General features: G+C 47.9%; 1 protein-coding gene across 1 annotated transcript; it reads right to left on the bottom strand.

Annotated features, from left to right (window-relative positions):
* Positions 1-2,218: 2,218 nt before the first annotated feature.
* On the bottom strand, positions 2,219-8,547 carry NOBOX (NOBOX oogenesis homeobox). The gene is made up of 8 exons (XM_087860746.1): positions 8,470-8,547; positions 7,052-7,597; positions 6,531-6,637; positions 6,069-6,181; positions 5,716-5,840; positions 5,255-5,486; positions 4,617-4,921; positions 2,219-3,903 (listed from the first exon to the last, which is right to left on the bottom strand). The coding sequence occupies exons 1-8, from the start codon at positions 8,504-8,506 to the stop codon at positions 3,602-3,604; spliced, it is 1,767 nt and encodes a 588-aa protein (XP_087716872.1). The 5' UTR covers positions 8,507-8,547; the 3' UTR covers positions 2,219-3,601.
* Between the last annotated feature and the right edge of the window lie 10,392 nt (positions 8,548-18,939).

Here is an 18,939-nt window from a genome sequence, read left to right as displayed (position 1 = left end):
AACAATAACACTGGCCGTGAGGATAATCAAACCAAACTGGGAACAGGAAGAACAGGGAGAGGACAAACATACTTCTTGAGGCAGATGTTATAATGTAAACATGTAATACAGAGGAAGCAGAAGCAACTTGCCTCTTATTTTAGCCGGTCTTCTCCAGAAAGGATGATATTCTAGGAATGTAAAAGCTTGGACCAAAAACATAAGACGATCTTAAAACCCAAACATAATCTTCTAGCCGATTTAAATAATTCCAGATTTTTTCCGGAGTAGAACAGGAGAGGATCTCCAAGATTTAATAGAGGCAATTATCCTAATTTTTAAAGGCATGATTTGTAGAAGCCAAAGAAGAATAAATTTAATGTGTAATAGTCATAAATTTCTAGAAGAGATTATCAAAAGATGTTAGATAAAAAATAATCGTGAAAGACGATCGATCGGTGTCTCCTAAAATAAGCCGTGCCAAACTAGTCTCATTTACTATGTTGTTAGGTTTACAAGAATATTAAATCATTAGAGTGCTATAAAGAGAATATGTTTTGATTTTAGTGGGCCATACAGCAAAGCTTTTTCCCAAAATGTGTTTTCAAAATCCTGGAGATACCACAGGATGGCCCTGGATGATAGTAGAGGATTTTTAGCCAGTAACTTTCAGCCCCAAAAAAGTGCCCATTAAGAAGAGTGTTTTCAAGGAGAGATGTCAAAGTGTTCTGTAATTACTTATTTTGTTTACTAACGATGGCTATAAAATGTAAAGAACATACTGATCAAATTGGCAGAGAGCAAAACGCAAACAATGGGAATGTTATCACAGGACTCCAAACCATCCCAACAAACTCAACAACGGGCTACAGTTAACCAAACGAGACTGAAAAAAACAAAGTAAATTTTTGTGTATTCAGGGTCAAAATATCAATTCTCCAAATGCAAAGTAAGAGAGAATGATTTTATTTATTTTTTTATAATAATTTTTATGTTAGTCACCATACAGTATATCCTTAGTTTTTGATGCAATGTTCCATGATTCATTATTTGCGTGTAACACCCAGTGCACCATGCAATACGTGCCCTCCTTACTACCCATCACCGGCTCATCCCATTCCCCCACCCCCCTCCCCTCTGAAGCCCTCAGTTTGAGAGAATGATTTTAAAACAGTTTCTATGACCTAGGGGTCATAGCTGACAATGAGTTTGGGACCAAGAATATGGAGTGGCTGGGGAAAAAATCCAATTCCTCTCCAGACAACAATAGAAAAGACTGTCCTTTCTGATGGAGGGGACAGTCACACTACAATGCAGTGAGCCAGACTGCATTAAAGTCAGGTTCGGTGCTGGCACCCCTCGTCAAGGGGGCATCCATAAGTTCATCTTCATTTGAAGAGAGGCACGCAGGGTGGTAAGGAGCCGGGAGCAAGCCAAGGGAGGGCAAGGCTTAGAGGAATGACCCACGGTCCTCAGATTTTGCGATAGATTTATTCTCTGTAGCACATGGAAAGCAAAACTCAGATCAATTAAACAACAGTGACTTCTTCCTAGCAGAAGAAAGAGCTCTATAAGAATTTAAGCTCTCAAAACTCCTGTGGCCGCTTGTGCAGGCAAGTTAGGCAGCCACCTCTGTCGGCCGTGACTGGAAAATCAAGACTCAATGATCCTCCATCCGTGGTGGCACAGAGGACACTCCGGGATTTGTCAGGGGGTTGGACTTGTCAGCTGGTCAGTTTTCTTCTACCTCTAGGATTCTACGCCTCTAATCACTTTTCACCATTTTCTCTGTTTGGTCTATCATTATTTCTTAGTTCTCAACTCATTTTATTTGTAGTCCACCATTAGAATGTACACTTTTTAGCTAAGTGTTGCACATAGGCACAGACCTTTGTTTGTTTGAAGATTTTATGTATGTATTTGAGAGAGAGAGAGTACACCAGTGGAGGGGAGAGGCAGAGGGAGAGGCATGGGGGGCTCGATCCCAGGGTCCTGGTATCATGACCTGAGCTGAAGGCAGACGCTTAACTGATTGAGCCACCAGGTGCCCAGGCATAGACTTTAAAGTCTGTTTCCCTCCAGTTCTTGGCTTTAGATGTCTGCCGTGTTGCATTTGCTCCATTCTTGGTTCCTACTAATCCGAGTGGCAGGAGCCCGAACCACTTAAGAGCTGGTGGGGAAAATACCCAGCCTCCCCACAGGGCTTTGAAAGCAAGGGAACATAGTGGTGGCTGTTGGAAAGAGCAGGACAGTAGCATGTGAGCGAACAGTGAGAGCCTTCCATCTTTCCCTCTTCTGTCTGCTTTTAGGCTGCTCATGCCATGGGCTTCATGGGACAGAATGTGAAAACAAAAGAGATTTGTGAGATGTATACTTTAAAAGACCCAGATATGAATCATAACACAAGTCCTTTCATATTTTAATGTACACATTCTAATCCCTAAATTAAGGCTGTTGGTGCCTGGCTGTTACCATCCTCCAGTGGCAGGAAGAGATGATGGCTAGAACAGCAGAGCGGAGCTACTCAGTACCGTTGGTCCACATAACCCTACGGAGATGCACACATGTGTGTTCTGGTGTAACCAAGAAGTTTCTTCTCTGTTTCCAAATATTTTGCCAAAATTTTCAGTTCTTATGAGTCATGACTCTAGAACTATTATGACGAATATAAGTTAACAACTACTTAATACAAGTTTTTGAAAAAAAAATGTATTTTCCAATAATCATAGCATCTGGAGGTCCAGCATGGTACACACATACACACTCAGCAAATGCAGTGATGCAGTTTGAATCAATGACCCTCATCCTAGCTATTTGGGCACTGTAGGGCCATCAGATGTGGGCTGCCTCATATACATATATATATAGGTAGGAACATCCTCTTCTTGGTGCTCCCACTCATTCCTACACTTCTCCCCCAAAAAAGAGCTTTGGAAAAATAAGTTATGGTTCACAGTGCTAAAGACTTGACCTAAAATATCCTTGAGTGTCTCTTGTAATCCTATCCCTACGGAGCCCAAATTCCAGAGAGAGGTCCGGGCTCAGATTTGCTCAGGTTCAGTCCTGAGTTTGGGAATAGAACATGATTTAATGCCAGGACTGAAGACAAGGCCCAAGATGCCCGATTTCTCCTCCAGCAGGAGAGACGGGCCCAGGGAAGATGCCAGGCTCCACGTGAGCATGCCCGAAGGAGACCTCGCCTGGAACAGCTAGGACTGCATCCAGCAACTGGTCAGCTGAGTGGAAGGCAGTGAAAGAAATGCAGCTTTTAATTAGTGAGCAGGGAGACACATAATTACTGAGAGAAACCCAAGAGTAAACTAGTTTACTGCTTACAACAGACACTGGCTCATTTGTCTGGCAAGGAAAGGAAACATAAACTTACGCAGCATTCAGAAGTCATACGGACCATCCTTTCTCTCAGGGCTGCCATACTGGGGTGTGGGGGAAAGGGTGGGGCTGGCCCTCATGCTTCTCAAATTAGGTGGCAAGGTGAGCCCACGGAGGGGGAAACGTCTGACTTCCACCCCAGTCAACAGAGTCCCCGGTCCTTCCTAACACTGCTGTCTCTTCAGTGGCACCCAACCCTCTCCCACCCCCCTTCCACTCCTTGGCCCCACGACTAGGGGCCACAGCCGTGCTTGTCTTCCTCTCGGACCTCCTGGGGTGCTGAGGGATTCTCCGCAGAGGAGGCGGGAGGCTGCTCTTGGGCCTTGCCAAGGAAGGGCCCCGCTCCTGGTCCGGCGGCTTCAGGCAGCTGGGAGACACCTGGAGAAGGTTGCCTGCTCATGGCCGGGGCGAAGGGGGCTGGGAACAGCTCCGGGAAGTAGCCATCCCCTCCGGGGGGGTGCCCCAGGGCTTGCGGACAGAAGGGACCAGGGAAAGGCAGTTCTGGCAAGCAAGGGTCATTCCAGGGGACTGTACCTGCGGGGTCAAAGAGTGCAGGAAAGCTTAGACAGGATTAAGGGTACCACCACACTGAACATACTCCGCGGCAGACACCCCTCCTCCTCCCACAGAAACACAGTTTAGGAACCCAGTGCCAGTGCGGGGGGAGTACCAGGGGCAGGAGCTCCCCACAGACCCGGCAAGCTCCTGACTCGAGCTTCCGTGGTTTGGTAACATCGGCACAGAGTGGCCTGTGGGTCAGGCCAGTGTCCCCTCGCACGGGCAGCAGGGAGGCTGACGGACTGCGCACGTCTTTCCTTCCCTTCTACTGGAATTGTCTTACTACGATGGTTTTGTCTAGAGTTCAGAGGTCCAGGTGGCCTGTCAGAATGCTCAGATCAGCTGCCATTTACTCTGTGTTTTCCTCATACTGTTTTTCCCTCCTATTGTTCCTAACCCTCAGCAAATCCCTCCCTGATAGAGAAATACTATTCCCATTTTAGAGTCCAGAAAACTGAGACTCAGCAAAGCCGAGAACAGCTGGGCTGGACTTCAAACTTCAGTTTTCCTAACTCCAAAGCTCTCACTCTGCTGTGCAGCGCCCCAGAGACCTGAAGCGTTTCGTAAAGCCAAGCAGGGGCACGGAAAGGTGATTCGCTCACCACCTTGCTGTTCAGCCAGTGAGGCTCCCTGTCCCTTCTCACCTTCGTCTGTCACCATGGGCACCTTCTCTTCCAGCCCCAACTCACCCACGTTCCCAGAAGGTGGCTGCAGCACCATCTGTCCTGATGGGGGGCCGGGGAAGTAGCCCTGAGACGGACCCGCACTGGGGCCATAAGGTGATGTGAAGAGGGAGTCGTCTGACAGCGGAGGCATCAGGGACTGGGGCGTGGGGAAGGGGAAGGGGTGCAGGTAGGAAAACTGGGGTTGAGGCTGTTGGTAAAGCTGGCTCTGTGGAGCCTGGGAGAACAGGAATGGTCCTGACTGGGGGCTCTGCTGGTAATCCGGGGGTTCCAGTTCTTCCAAGTATGAACAGGTGGATGGGGGGGTGATGCTGGAGGTGGGGACAAAAGAGTATTTTGTGAGGCTCAGGAGTAGCTTCCTCATTGTGGCCACACAGTAGGTGAGACCCTCCCCATCTCCATGACCCCAGACTTGCCTCTTCCTCTTCTTTCTCTTCCTGTTCCTGGCTTCTCACCCTCATTCCTATGTTGTTGCTATAATAGTCTAGATCTTTCCCACTTCAAATCTACTTATGCTTTTAATCCTCATCACAATTAAGACTCCTTGCTTCTCTCAGCTAACCCCCCACCCTGCTCCATCCGTCTTTTCTCCTTCTATACCCTTCCAAGATAACTCAGGTGGCCACCCCCATCAGGCTCCATACCTGGTCCCCCAGGAGCCACAGGGGCCCTCTTTGTGGCTGCTGTCACTGCCAGGAGTATCCAGCAGCAGGGGCATCACTTGGGAGGTCGGGACAGGGCCCAGGGGAAAAGGAAGGTTGACTCTTCGAACAGGTGGGGGGCTGAAGAGTGGTGGAGTCACTGCCACCCTTTGAGTATTCTCACTCTGTTGACTTGGGGCCAGAGTCTGGTCAGAGGTCAGCAGCATAGGGGTCTCTAGGAACCAAAGTCAAAGAGGGGTTACAAATGTAAGAAAATGGGGAGGCAGATTTGGGATTATGGATGGTGGAAGTGTGCCATGCCCAGGTCCCCTTGAATAGGCTCCACTGGACCAAAACACTAGAGGGCACTGGCCTCTACCTCCCCCATCTATCTATCTAGAAAGGACTCTGTCTTTCCAGCTGCCATTTCCCCTCACATAACCCTCAGGAGGTGGTCAGCTTACCTGTAAGAATATCCAGAGGGGGCTCCTGAGGGAAGGTTCCAGGCTCTGGGGCCAGGGGCATAGTAGGTGGCAGCTCAGTTGCAGAGCTGGAGGCAGGCAGGGGGAACACCGTAGCCCTAGTGTCCCTAGATTTAGACCAGGGCTTCAGTGCAGGGAAAGGACACCAGAGTCCCAGACACTGCCTTCCTACAAGACAATGGCAACTTCCCAACGCCCTCTATCCAAAGTCTTTCTAAATATCAGCCAAAAACTCCAGCCCTCATGGCCAACTTTCCAACACTCTCTCCTTCTAGACCCCAGGAGCCCAACTTCCTACCTGTGGGGATGAGATCCAGGAAGAGGAGAAATTCTACCTGCACTGACTGCTGGCAGGGGTAGGGGCAGGGTCTGTAGGACTGCCCTTGTCCTCCTTCCCATTCAGTTTCTCCACTTTTCGCCACTTTGCCCGGCGATTCTGGAACCACACCTGTAGGAGGGAGACCCTTGAAGAGTTCCAGAAGCTTGGCAGAGACTAAGATTCGGGCTCTGATTGTTGCACGATGAGCTGGGTAACTTTAGGAGGTCACTTTACCACTTGGCTTCAGACGCCTTTCTCTGCAAGAGTGGTTTTATGAAAAGATTCATCTAGATAGCTCTGAGGTATTTTCCTCCTCTAATCTGAGGTGATAGCAACATGGAAATAGGCAGGAACACGGCCAGATCTAAGACCTAACCTCAGCCCCTGAAGGGAGATGCTGAGCACTCGCTGTGCTCCTCAAGCATTCCAGCTGGTGGTTTCTCCTCCACCCTGAGACTCGCTGGAGAACCCCCTTTACCATGATGCGTTGGGGGGTGACCCCCACCGTCTGGGCAATCTCCCGGCGCTTATCGCTGTCTGGGTAGTGGTCTTCTTGGAAGATCTTTTCTAGCTCCTCCAGCTGGTCTGGAAGAAGAAACTTGCGTGAGGACAAACTGTGATGTGGCAGCAAGAGGAGAAAGACAGATGCCTTCCAGACGAGACCATTGTTCCCAACCCAAGGGTCTTCCCAGAGCCTTGCAACTAAATTCCCCATTGGGTGGGACCTTCTCTCGCTTTCCTGGGCTTTGTGGCAGGGAACCATATGGTGTTTCCTTTCCTGCTCCTTCTAACCTGGTCCTGGTTTCACCTTCTGATGAGGCAACCCATTGAAGGTCACCGGTTGTGGCCCTGACACAGGTCAAGACAGGATTCAGGACAAGGGGCTGTACAGACTGCCCACGCTGCAATCTCCTGGGGCTACTGTGTTCTCTGTTGAGCCCACCTTTCCCAGAGATGACACCAGCTCTCTTAGATTTTCTCTCACCTTCAGGGCCTTACCTGAGCGGTATAGGGTCCGAGTCTTTTTCCGAACTTGACAGGTCACTTCTGGGGTCCTCTTCTGATCTGTGTTTTGTCTGTTCTGAGCCAATGTGCTGAGGAGGTTGGCCAGATGGCAGGGCCCCCGGCCAGACCCACAAGGCACTAGGTTGTGTGTGGCATGGGCAGAGTTGATGGCACCTGGAGATGATGCGGAGGCCAGACCCCCGACACTGGGCATTTTCTGCTTACTGGAGGCTGGAGAGTGGGACCTCTTCCCTGGCTTTGCCTCTCTCACTGGGAAGGAACAGCCTTCCCCGGGACGCTGGAGTCTAGGTGGGGCCACGACTGTGTCTTTGTGGAGAGTCCCAGAGCCAGAAGGCTGGCTCGCCCTCCCAGTATCTACACCAGCTGGCTCTCCAGGGGCCTCTGATGACGGCTTCTCCCCAGTGACGCGGCGAGAGGGGGGCAGTTCCTCACTTGGGGCATCCCGTGTGTGGGGGGCTGGACTCTGCAGCAGTTCCTTCTCTGGCCCCGGAGCCAGGGGCTTGCCTCCAGCTTCCTGGCCTGTGGGGAACAGCACCCACTGACCTTAGCACCGAGGGGAAGAGACAGTCTGGACTTAGAGAATGTGCTGCTTCCTGCTCTGCAGCCAGTTGCCCGTTTGGCCTCAAGCTTTCATTTGTCCACTCCTTAAAGAGGGTAATGATTCTAGGCTCACCGTGCTCACTTGGCTATCATAACCATTGAATTAAATAATCCACTGCTTTGAAAAATGTGAGCAAATATATGCACCCATGAGGGAGCCTGAGCTCACAGACACAGATGGTAGGAGAGCAATCCTAATTTGGGGGGGTACTTACTTTCTGAGAGTTGCCTGGGTTTTTCCCCCAGACTTCCCCCAGGAATGTGAGTCAAGGTACAGGAATCTGTTCAGGCATTTCTAGGGGACAAATGGTGAAGCTGGGAGTGCACAGAGAGGAGGGAGAGATTGAGAGTCTGCTGCTTCTAAGGCTGGATCTTGTTCCTGCTGCAGATACAGGCATCACTGCTTAGAGTAGGGACAAGGACGGGCCAGCTGGTGGTGTGAGGAAGGAGAGTGGGGAGACACATTGGATTGCCAGCGTTTTAGGCCACCTTGTACCCTAGCGAACCTGGCACGTGGTAGGTGCTCAATGAATGCGACATACCAGAGTGCTAGGCCTTGGTCAGAAAGACGGTTGTCGGAGCCTAGACAAGAAGGGTCCTGGGGCTCCCGGCCCGGCGTGCAGAGAGATGGGAACCTCAAGGATAGAGGGCGCGCGGTCCTGGGCCTCCCTCACCCCCCTCCCAGCGCCCCCAGCCCCTCGGCCCACCCCGACCTCGAAGTCAGCGCACTCGGCCGCGTGGCCAGAAGCTGCCCCGCGGGCGCCAGTCCCCCAAGCCCGCCGCACGCTCACCCCGTGGTTCCGGGCAGGGCTCCCGGGTGGGTTCCATGGCCCGGACTCGCGCCGCCGAGACCCGCCAGGCTGCCCTCACGCGGCCTAATGAAGCCTCGCCGGCGGGCAGGTGTGCAGGGACCTCCCAGGCCCTGGGGAGCCCAAGCCCGCGCCCCTCACCCCGCCGCCAGGGCGAGATCCGCCCGGGCGGGAGGCGCGTGGGGCAGCTGCAGGGCCGCGCGGGCCTGGGGGTCGCCCCGCCCCGCCGGCCCAGGTGTGCGGCCCGCCGCCCCTCCCCTCGGCCGCCCGCCGCTCGGCGCGCAGGCCCGCTGGCCTCGAGGGCTGGCGCCGCGGGGAGCGGCCCTCCGGTGCTGGCCGGGCGAAGGCCACTCTGGAGCCCCACGCGCTGGGCTCGCTGAGGCTTCTCCACGCCTCAAGCTGAACGAGCCCCCAAGACGCCTTCTGACTCGAGGGTCCTGCGAGCACAGAGCGGCGTCGCGTGGGGAAGAGCGGGCTGAAGGAGCGGCGCTGCGGGGTAAGCCAGCGGCACGACGGCCGGTGCGGGGACGCGAGGTGCTCAGGAGCCCAGAGGGCCCCGGTGTCGTGGTCCTCCCCCCCCCCACTGTTCCAGTTCGATTCTCTGAGAATGCCGGGGAGCCTCCGAAGCGAGCTCTCACAGGGGTGATGTTTGTAAGTCCTAGTTCATAGCACGTTTCTGGTACCTTTCAACAAATTTATACAGAATTTAAAATTCTCGTGGCCGCCGCCTTAGGTCCGTGCCTGACCCTGAGTGGAAAGCACCGGCCAGACTGAAACAGGTGCTGGGAGCTGGGGAATGGGGTGAGGGAGAGGGTGAAGGATGGGGGGGGGGTCCAGACCGGAATCCAGGTGTTTTGCTTTTAAGACTGAAAAAGAGTCTGGACAGCACGTGCTTTCCTGCTGTAATCACCGACGTGTTCGTTTTCCTCTGCCTGCATTCCTTTGAGGACTGGGGAGAGCTGCCAGAGCTTTCGTGCTTTTCGAAACATAAAAATATAAACGGGTTAACTTCATGACAATATGATCAGAACTTGGGGAATCTGATGTTTCAGTCCGACCCCTATTAAACTAATATCCTCTGATAAATGAGAGGTTTAGAAATAGGGCCCAGCTTCTCAGCTGGAAAGGAAGCACTGGGGGCCTTGTGAGCAGGGCGTAGGGGGCAGTGAGGTTGCTGTCTACCAGGACCCTCAGACGGCGATATGGTTGTAAATGGAACACAATAATCGACTTGGTTAAACATTTATAGGACGCCTACTACATGTCAGGCCCCGTGCACAAGTCAATTCCTTGCCTGCAGAAGCTTACTGGTGTAGAGGGGATTCGAACAATTCTGTAGGTAAATGGACTATGTCAATAGAGTGGTGAGTTAGGAGCATGCACGGGCTCTTAGGAGCCTAGAGGGGCAGGAATCTCTCCTGGCCTAGGATTGAGGGACCAGGAAAGGTGAGGATGACACATGAGCTATGAGCTGAAGGTTAAAAGAAAAGGCAGCTGACCTTGCCCCAGCCCTGCTTAAAACCCTGCAGCGGCCTCTGCCTGCCCAGGAGGTAAAGACCAAGTTCCCTAATAGGGCAGGAGCCTTGCAAATCCTGGCCCCTTTCTCTCTGCCTTAGCTTGCCGCTTCCCACGCCCAAAGTATTCCAGTTTTATTCTCTCCTGACCTACTGTTTCTCAGGAGTGTTCCTAACTTTCCCCTAGATCAGAATTTCTTAGGGAATCTGCGCAAAATGTGGCTTCCAGGCCCCATTCCCAGAAATTTAAATTGGTAGGTCTAGAGAAGGACTAGCCATTGTAACAAGCCCCTCAGGTGATTTTTATTCGTGTTAGAGTTCGAGACACTCCTAGACCTTTCAAAAACAAAGTCAATTAAAACCATCCTGGGGATGAGAGTGGGAGAAGTAGGGTGGGGGCCTGGGTGGAGGGAAAATGACCTTTTGACCTTCACTGAGGCATCTGCAGCAGTGAGAAGCCAGCACACTTAATTTATTAATAGCTACTCCTGCATTAAATGAAGAATAAATCATTCTTCTCTATCATTTCTGTTGTATTTCCTCTCACTGTCTGGTTGCCCTCTGCCTGGGAGAAGGTCAGAAAAGCAAAGACTCAAATCACCCACAGATTGAACACTAGCCTTAAACAAGATTCAAGGTCTAATCGTATAAAAGCGTTTGCTCTGTGTTTTAGGGAATTGAAGATGTTGGCATTTTTCTAAATGCATAAATAGTCGAATTCGTTGGGCTTGGACTAGGACATTAGAAAAATTTAAGTTTTCTTTCTTTGTTGCTATTCCTGGCTGGCCATTGTGTAGCCTTTTTTTTTTTTTTTCCCCACCCAAATGACATACTGTTTGTCTATTTATGTGAAAATTTGATTTCATTGCTGTGAGGGAATTTGGCCTCTTGAGGCTTAGAAGAACATCTTGAGGTTTTGCCTTGGGAAGGGGTTGTATTGATGATACAGGCTGTTAAAAGTCCTCTCTCACAGATCAGCTGCAAGGGCAGGAGGTAGGGGAGGAAGACCCCTCTTTATAGGGAGGGAAGAACATGTTGTTTTGGGAGTGCTTGGGAATGATTATTTCTAAGTCTGGTTTGGTTAGATTTCATCTTGGTGATGTTCAGACAAGTTCATTTGCTCAACCTTGCTTCTCTTCATTTTGGGGAGTTCTTAGTTTTCAGAGTCAAGTTATAAACCACCACTACCACCCTCTTACCAAGAATCCTTTATTCTAACATCTTTTTGTGCTCATGGATAGGAGAATAACAGCCAAAAAGAAACACATCTGGTGCCACTAAGCATCATCATCAGGCGTGTTCTCAGTCTGTGTGGAACTGACCGGACCGTTAGGTTAGGCCAGTGGAATAAGCATTCTTTGTCCTTCTTCTCTTTCTATGGTGAGAAAAATAACCAGAAGGTGGCTGGTTGAGAAAAATGTCAAAGCAGAGGCAGGGTAATATGCTCTCGTCCCACCTGCCACACCCAGGCAGAGGCAGCAACAGGTCACTGGAAGGCCTGGGACCAGAGAGGCAAGAATACGGTTGTGAAAGACAGTAATCGGAACAGGCCCTGGACAGGAAGAGAGCAGAGTGACAGCACACAGGGCGGTGAGGACCCCGAAACAATCCGGAGCAGAGGCGCCTGTCCAAGGTGGGTAGGGCAGTGGGAGCCAGTCGCAGGTTCAAGGACCAGGACACCTGAGCCTGAAGAGAACAAAGTGCCAGATGATCAGATAGACACCGTGGGGCCATGGCGACCAAGCTGATGGTGTCCAGTGGCTACCTTTGGAAATCCCAGGAGAGGACAGTTGGAGGTTGCGGGTTTGGGGCATTGAGAACACCTGGCCGGGGGAGGGGGGAATCTGCCCTGCAGGGAGAACACAGGTTCTGGCATGAGTCAGCCTAATAACCTCTAATCCCTATGCCCCAAACACTCAAGCTTTCGTGCTTCTACCAAGAATAGTGACCACGCTTGAGACGTGAGGTTGCCGCTGTGATTGTTTTGCATCAGGCTGCAGAAATAATAAACCACATTGCTGTGTTTTGTGATTTAGGAAGTACTTTCCCATCTGCTCTGATTGTCTCCTCCCGGTGCTCTGGAGCAGTGCTTTCTTGGAGCAATTTTCTCTATGCTAGTCGGCTCCAGGATTGCAGACTCTAGTGGTAATTAGTGCGTGGCATTCAGGTTGCCTCAGAGCCTGGCCTCCACCTTCCCTCAGACTTAGTCCGAAGCCGCTTCCCTGCCCGCCCCTCCAGTCTCCTCACAGGCTCTTGTTCAGACCTTGTCCTCTCTCAGAATGGCTCTTGCCTTCGCCTGCCTGGGGCCACAGGTCATGTCGTTTTATGGGCATGAAACACCGTCCCTTCCCTTTTATTTCTGTCAAAGTCTTACTCATACTTCAAAGCCCAACCCAAATATTCTCTTTTCTGTGAAGCCTACCTCAGCTTTCCACAGCTGGAGTGAGCAGCTCCCTCCCACGTCCTCCCACTGATATTCCCTCACTCAACACAGGCTGACCTGGTTAGAGTCGTGCACGTTCTCTGCTGGGTTGTGAGTTCTTGAGTATTAACGTACATCTCTGCATGCCAGGCACTTTCTGCTTGCTTTACAAATACCAACCCATTGAATCCTCATCATAACCCTAGGAGGTACTATTATTAGCCACATTTTATGGAAGAAACTGTGGTGTAGAGCTTGGGTACTTTCCAAGGTCACACAGCCAGTGAGTGGCACACCCAACATTTGAACCCAGTTAGTCTGGTTCCTACCTGTCCTCTTAACCACTGGACTATACAACTTATTTTATTTATATTTCTGTCACAGTCCTTTGTGCTTGGCACAGTGATTTGCATGTGAGGGATCAATAATTGTTCGTTGACCAAAAGTTAATCACCACTGGCAGGAGTTAGGGAGCAGGAGAGGGAGGGTGAGCAGTGGTCCCGTCTATTCAAGGAGCCACGGCGGTGGGAATGTTCTGAAGCTTGGCCAGTGACAGTCACGTGAATCTACGCCTGAGATACGGTTTCCTAGAACTGGGCATCTACATACACATGCACAGATGAGCACGTATCTGGGAGCATCTGAGTAAGGTCTGTGGCTGGCACCAACGTCCCGTCTCCTGGCGTGATCGTGTATTATAGTTACGCACAAGGTTACCGTTGAGGGGAAATGGGTGATGCGTGCATGGGATCTCTCTGTATCATTTCTTACAACTGTATGTGAATATACAATTTTCTCGGAAAATTTTTTTATTGTTGATCCCAGTGTTCTGATCACAAATGCAGTTCTCCTGGACTTAGTTACGTTAAATCCACAGAAATAACATTTTGTGTCTAGAGCCACTACTAACCTTTTGTTGACAGCAATTTTAAAATATTTAGATTTAAATTATATCTATTTCTTTAACAGGGCTGTGAATAGGAAAGCCGAGGAATTTAGGTCTAACTTGTTTTAAAAAGTAAAACAATAGGGACGCCTGGCTGGCTCAGTACGTAGAGCATGCGACTCTTGATCTGAGGGTCGTGAGTCCAAGCCCCCACCGGGCATGGAGCCTACTTAAAATAAATTTTGTTTTATTTATGTTTTAAGTAAGCTCCACGCTCTGACTGAGCCACCCAGGCGCCTCTACTTAAAATGAATTTTTAAAAAATTAAAAAAGTTAAACAGTAGCAGTGTCTCTGTTAATAAGAGTGCAGATTTATTAGGAAAATATTGGTAAATACTGAAGAATTAGAAAAGGAGAAACAATTTCCTGTCAAACAACAACCTCAGTTATTAACAGTTTGTATAGTTCCTCATAACATTTTTGCCTTTATTGTGTTTTACATATGTTCTCCAGGATCGTAACTCTCCATATGTAATTTTGAGTCTTTTCTTCCCTCAGTCACACAGTTCCATCAGGTTTCAGAATTTATTGAGTGACTGAGATTCATTCTCCACCTGTTGGAAAAAAACTTAAAGCCTTACATTTTTCAAAACTAAAAAGCAAATTTGAAATAAAGCTTCTAGTTTTTTCTCTTACACACTTTAAAAAAAAAAAAATCTCTTCCAGTTAGTGATTGATATACCTGGTCTATGGTTTTGACAGTCCCAAGCCCATGAGGAGCTGCGAGCTGTTCATTGTGCGGAAACAGACGGGTAGCCAGGCTGGCAGGTGTTGGGCTGAAGTGTTGATCATCAAGGAGGAGTCCGGGATCCTGAGGTCATAAACCTGACAGACCAGCAAGGCAGCTATTATCAGAGTAAGAGTCCCTGAGCATGGTGCATATCCTCCTTTGGTATCCTTTTCCTCCTTTGGTATTTTCCACCTCTGCCGGTGGCTTGACAGACTTTTCTCGTGTTCAGGTCTGGGTCAGTAGCTCCCGGGAAAAAGTGCTCTGCCCAGAGACCTTAGTAGGAAGAAAGCTTGGTCTTCTGGCCAGAGTGTGGTTCTTACAGTTCTACTGGTCCTTTTGGGGCATGGACTCATGCCCTCCTGGGCTTTGAAGACTTCCTTGTCCCCCACAACCGAGGTACTCTCCAGGTCTGTGAATAGTGTGAAAAGTGAGATCATGTCATGGTCAGCAGGCTCCTCTGCCCTGTGGGGACTCCAAATGTTTAGGTCCACTAGCATTAAGGTGACAATTCTAAGGCTTTGGGATTGCAGATGACCTGCCCTTGTCTTTAAGTGCTTCCTTGTGCTTGATATCAATCAAGGGCAAGATCACTAGTGTGGATTAGAAGCCGAGAGAGGCTTCCTTTGCATGGAAGGGCAAATGGGGAAATACGAGGCACGCATATAGTAAGGTAGAGAAGTGAAATGATAGGAGATGAGATTGATTACCTGAGAAATAATTAGGCCTGCAAAACCTGTCATTCAGTTTGTCAGACAGACCAGGGAGCGATGGAACCAGATAGGCTGCTAAACCCAGTCTCCGTTTGCAGAAGGCTTCTGACCGTCTCTGGCTTCCAAAATGGGTTGCTGCATGGGCTCTTAACTTGGTGGAAGGGAGTGTGTGCTTTGGGCCGCCTGGAGTTTAGGCAGGCTGCCAGAGCAGGCCCAGGGAGAGGGAAGAAGAGCAACAGAGATGGGAAAAGCCATATGTGGAAAGAGAGATGAACTAGACATTGTTACATACACCTTGAGTCCAGGGATCTAATTTCTGATCTGACCTCTTAGAGATCCTGTTCCAAGGCCCGATCTGTTGGCTTCTCTGTGGATTTGGGCTCATACGACAAGTCAAACACTGATGCCTCTCAGACTTCTCAAACCGAACTCCTGATTCCCACCCCAGAACTTGTGACACCCCCAGTCCTCTTTATTTTTGTACCACCCTGCCAGTTGGAATCACCCTTGATTTCCCTGCCTCCCTCCCAGCTGATGTATAAACTGTCAAAATAGTGCCGCCACTTCCACCTGCCACCTTCCATCTCCAGGTCATCACCACTGTGGTCCGGGCCCCATCCCTCCCCCGCCTATCCCTAAGCGACAGCTCCCTAGCTTTGTCTCCTTGTTTCCACTCCTGTTGGGCTATCATCCATTCCTCCACAGGTTTGCACAGTAGTCTGAAAATGTACACTAAGCCACATGTCACTCTTCTATTGGTACGCTGGCATGACTTCGACCTAGAGGAAAATGCAAACTTCTTATAGCCCTGCAGGATCTGCTCCTTCGGATCCAGCTGAATCTCAGGTGACGGCTCTTGTCCTTCCAGCACCTTGAACATATTCAAGTTTTTCTCATCCCGGGGCCTTACATAGGCTATTCCTGTGCTTGGAAATTGTGGTCTTCATTCTAGTTGTGGCTAGTTCCTCCTCAGATCTTAGCTTGAATATTCTCCCTCATTGAGGGCTTCTTGGCCACACTGTCTACTTTACACCTGCCTCCTAATATTTTCTCTTTGTTTCCATTGCAACTCCTTTTTTTTTTTTTTAAAGATTTTATTAATTTTTTTGACAGAGAGACAGCCAGCGAGAGAGGGAACACAAGCAGGGGGAGTGGGAGAGGAAGAAGCAGGCTCCCAGCAGAGCAGGGAGCCCAATGCGGGGCTTAATCCCAGGACTCTGGGGTCACGCCCTGAGCCGAAGGTAGACGCTTAACGACTGAGCCACCCAGGCACCCCTACAACTCTTTTTAAATTTGACTAATTTTTTAATTTTAATTCCAGTATAGTTAATATATAGTGTTATATTAGTTTCAGGTGTACCATAGAGTGACTCACCACTTGCATACAACACCCACTGCTCACACAACAAGTGTACTCCTTAATCCCCAGTGCTTCTTTCTCCCAGAGGGAGGGGGTGTAACTCTCAGTGTGTTCTCTGTAGGTAAGAGTGTGTTTTTTGGTTTGTCTCTCTTCTTCCCTTTGCTCCTTTGTTTCCTAAATTTCGCTTATGAGTGAAGTCATATGGTATTTGTCTTTGACTGACTTATTTCACTTAGCACTATACTCTCTAGCTTCATCCATGTCATTGAAATGGCAAGATTCCATTCTTTTTTATAGCTGAGTAATATTCCACTGTGCATGTGTGTTTATACATTCGTACATACATACATACACACACACACACACACATACATATATATTCACCACCACTTCTTTATCCATTCATCTGTTGATGGACAGTTGGGCTGTTTCCATAATTTGGCTATTGTAAATAATGCTGCAATAATCATAGGACTGCATGTATCGTTTTGAATCAGTGTTTGTTTGTTTTTATTTTTGGGTAAATACCCCGTAGTGCCATGACTGGATCATAGGATCGTTCCATTTTTTAACTTTTTGAGGAACCTCCATGCTGTTCTCCACAATGGCTGTACCAGTTTGCATTCCCACCAGCAGGGCAAGAAGGTTCCTTTTTCTTCACATCCTTGCCAACACCTGCTGTTTCTCGTGTTGTTGACGTTAGCCATTCTGACAGGTGTGAGGTGATAGATTCCTCATCGTGATTTTGATTTGCATTTCCCTGATGATGAGTGATGTTGAGCATCTTTTCATGTGTCTGTTGGCTATCTGGGTATCTTCGGAGAAATGCATCTTCATGCCTCCTTCCCATTTCTTAACTGGATTGTTTTTTGGGTGTTGAGTTGTGGAAGTTCTTAATATATTTTGAATACTAACCTTTTATCAGATATGTCATTTCCAATTATCTTCTCCCATCAGAAGATTGCCTTTTACTTTTGTTGATAGTTTCCTTCACTGTGCAGAAGCGTTGTATTTTGATATAGTCCCAATAGTTTATTTTTGCTTTTATTTCCCTTGTGTCAGGAGACATATCTAGAAAAATGTTGCTAGGGCTGATGTCAGAAACATTACTGCTCTCTCTTCATATTTTTATGGTTTCAGGTCTGACATTTAGGTCTTTAATCCATTTTGAGTCTATTTTTGTATAATAAAGTGGTCCAGTTTCATTGTTTTGCATGTAGGTGTCCAGTTTTCCCAGCACCGTTTGTTGAAGAAAGTCTTTTTCCCATTGCATATTCTTGCCTCCTTTATCATAATTAATTGACTATGTAATTGTGGGTTTATTTCTGGGTTTTCTATTATGTTCTATTGATTAATGTGTCTATTTTTATGTCAATGCTATACTGTTTTAATTACTACAGCTTTGTAGTATAACTTGAAGTCCAGAATTATGACACCTCCAGTTTTGTTTTTCTTTTTCAAGATTGCTTTGGCTGTTCAAGAGTTTTGTGGTTCCATACAGATTTTACTATTCTAGTTCTGTGAAAAATGCTATTGGTATTTTGATAGGGATTGCATTATATGTGTAGATTGTTTTGGGAAGTATATACATTTTAACAATATTTGTTCTTCCAGTCTTTGAGCATGGAGTGTCTTTCCATTCCTTTGTGTCATCTTCAGTTTCTTTCATCAATGTTTTATAGTTTTCAGAGTAAAGATCTTTCACCTCTTTGGCTAAGTTTATTCCTAGATATTTTATTATTTTTGGTGTAATTGTAAATGATATTGTTTTCTTAATTTCACTTTCTGCTGCTTCACTCTTAGTGTCTATAAATGCAACAGACTTCTGTCCATTTATTTTGTACCCTGCAACTTTATCAGATTTTCAGTTCTAGTAGTTTTTGGTGGAGTCCTAAGGGTTTTCTATAGATAGTATCATGTCATCTGCAAATAGTGAAAGTTTTACTTCTTCCTTACCAATTTGGATGCTTTTTATTTCTTGCCTGATTGCCATGGCTAGGACTTCCAGTACTATGTTGAATAAAACTGGTGAGAGTGGACATCCTTGTCTTGTTCCTAATATTAGGGGAAAGGCTCTCAGTTTTTCCCCATTAAGTATGATGTTAGTTGTGGGTTTTTCATATAAGGTCTTTATTATGTTGAGGTATGTTTCCTCTAAACCCACTTTGTTGAGGGTTTTTATCATGAATGGATGTGGTACATTGTCAAATGCTTTTTCTTCATCTATTGAAATGATCATTTGGTTTTTACCCTTTCTCTTATTGATGTGATGTATCATGTTGATTGATTTGTGAATATTGAATCACCCTTGCATCCTGGGAATAAATCCTACTTTGTTGTGGTGAATGATTTCTTTTCATGTATTGTTGGATTCAGTTTGCTAGTATTTTGTTGAGGATTTTCGTGTCTACGTTCATCAGAGATATTGGCCAGTAGTTCTCTTTTTCTGTGGTGGCTCTTTCTGGTTTTGGTATCACGGTGATACTGGCCTCATAGAATGAATTCGGACATTTTCCTTCCTCTTCTATTTTTTGGAATAGATTGAGAAGACTAGGTATTAACTCTTCTTTAAATGTTTGGTAGAATTTGCCTGTGAAGCCATCTGGTCCTGGACTTTTGTTTGTTGGGAATTTTTTTTTTTTTAATTACTGATTCAGTTTCATTGCTGGCAATTGGTCTGTTCAAATTCTCTATTCCTTCCTGCTTCAGTTTTGGTAGGTTGTATGTTTCTAGGAATCTATCCATTTCTTCTAGGTTGCCCAATTCATTG

Source organism: Ursus americanus, chromosome 3 (assembly GCF_024610735.1).
Source record: "Ursus americanus isolate L20-20 chromosome 3, mUrsAme1.1.p, whole genome shotgun sequence".
In the NCBI taxonomy this organism is placed as follows: domain Eukaryota; kingdom Metazoa; phylum Chordata; class Mammalia; order Carnivora; family Ursidae; genus Ursus; species Ursus americanus.
Note: the sequence above shows the minus strand (reverse complement) of the source record. Positions and strands in the feature narration are given on the sequence as shown.

Coding starts and splice junctions, on each gene's coding strand:
- NOBOX (XM_087860746.1), bottom strand. CDS start 8,506: ATGGAACCCACCCGGGAGCCCTGCCCGGAACCACGGG. Junction 6,182..6,530: donor TCACCCCCCAACGCATCATG/GTAAAGGGGGTT, acceptor TCCCTCCTACAG/GTGTGGTTCCAGAATCGCCG. Junction 5,841..6,068: donor CCTGCCAGCAGTCAGTGCAG/GTAGAATTTCTC, acceptor GTCTAAATCTAG/GGACACTAGGGCTACGGTGT.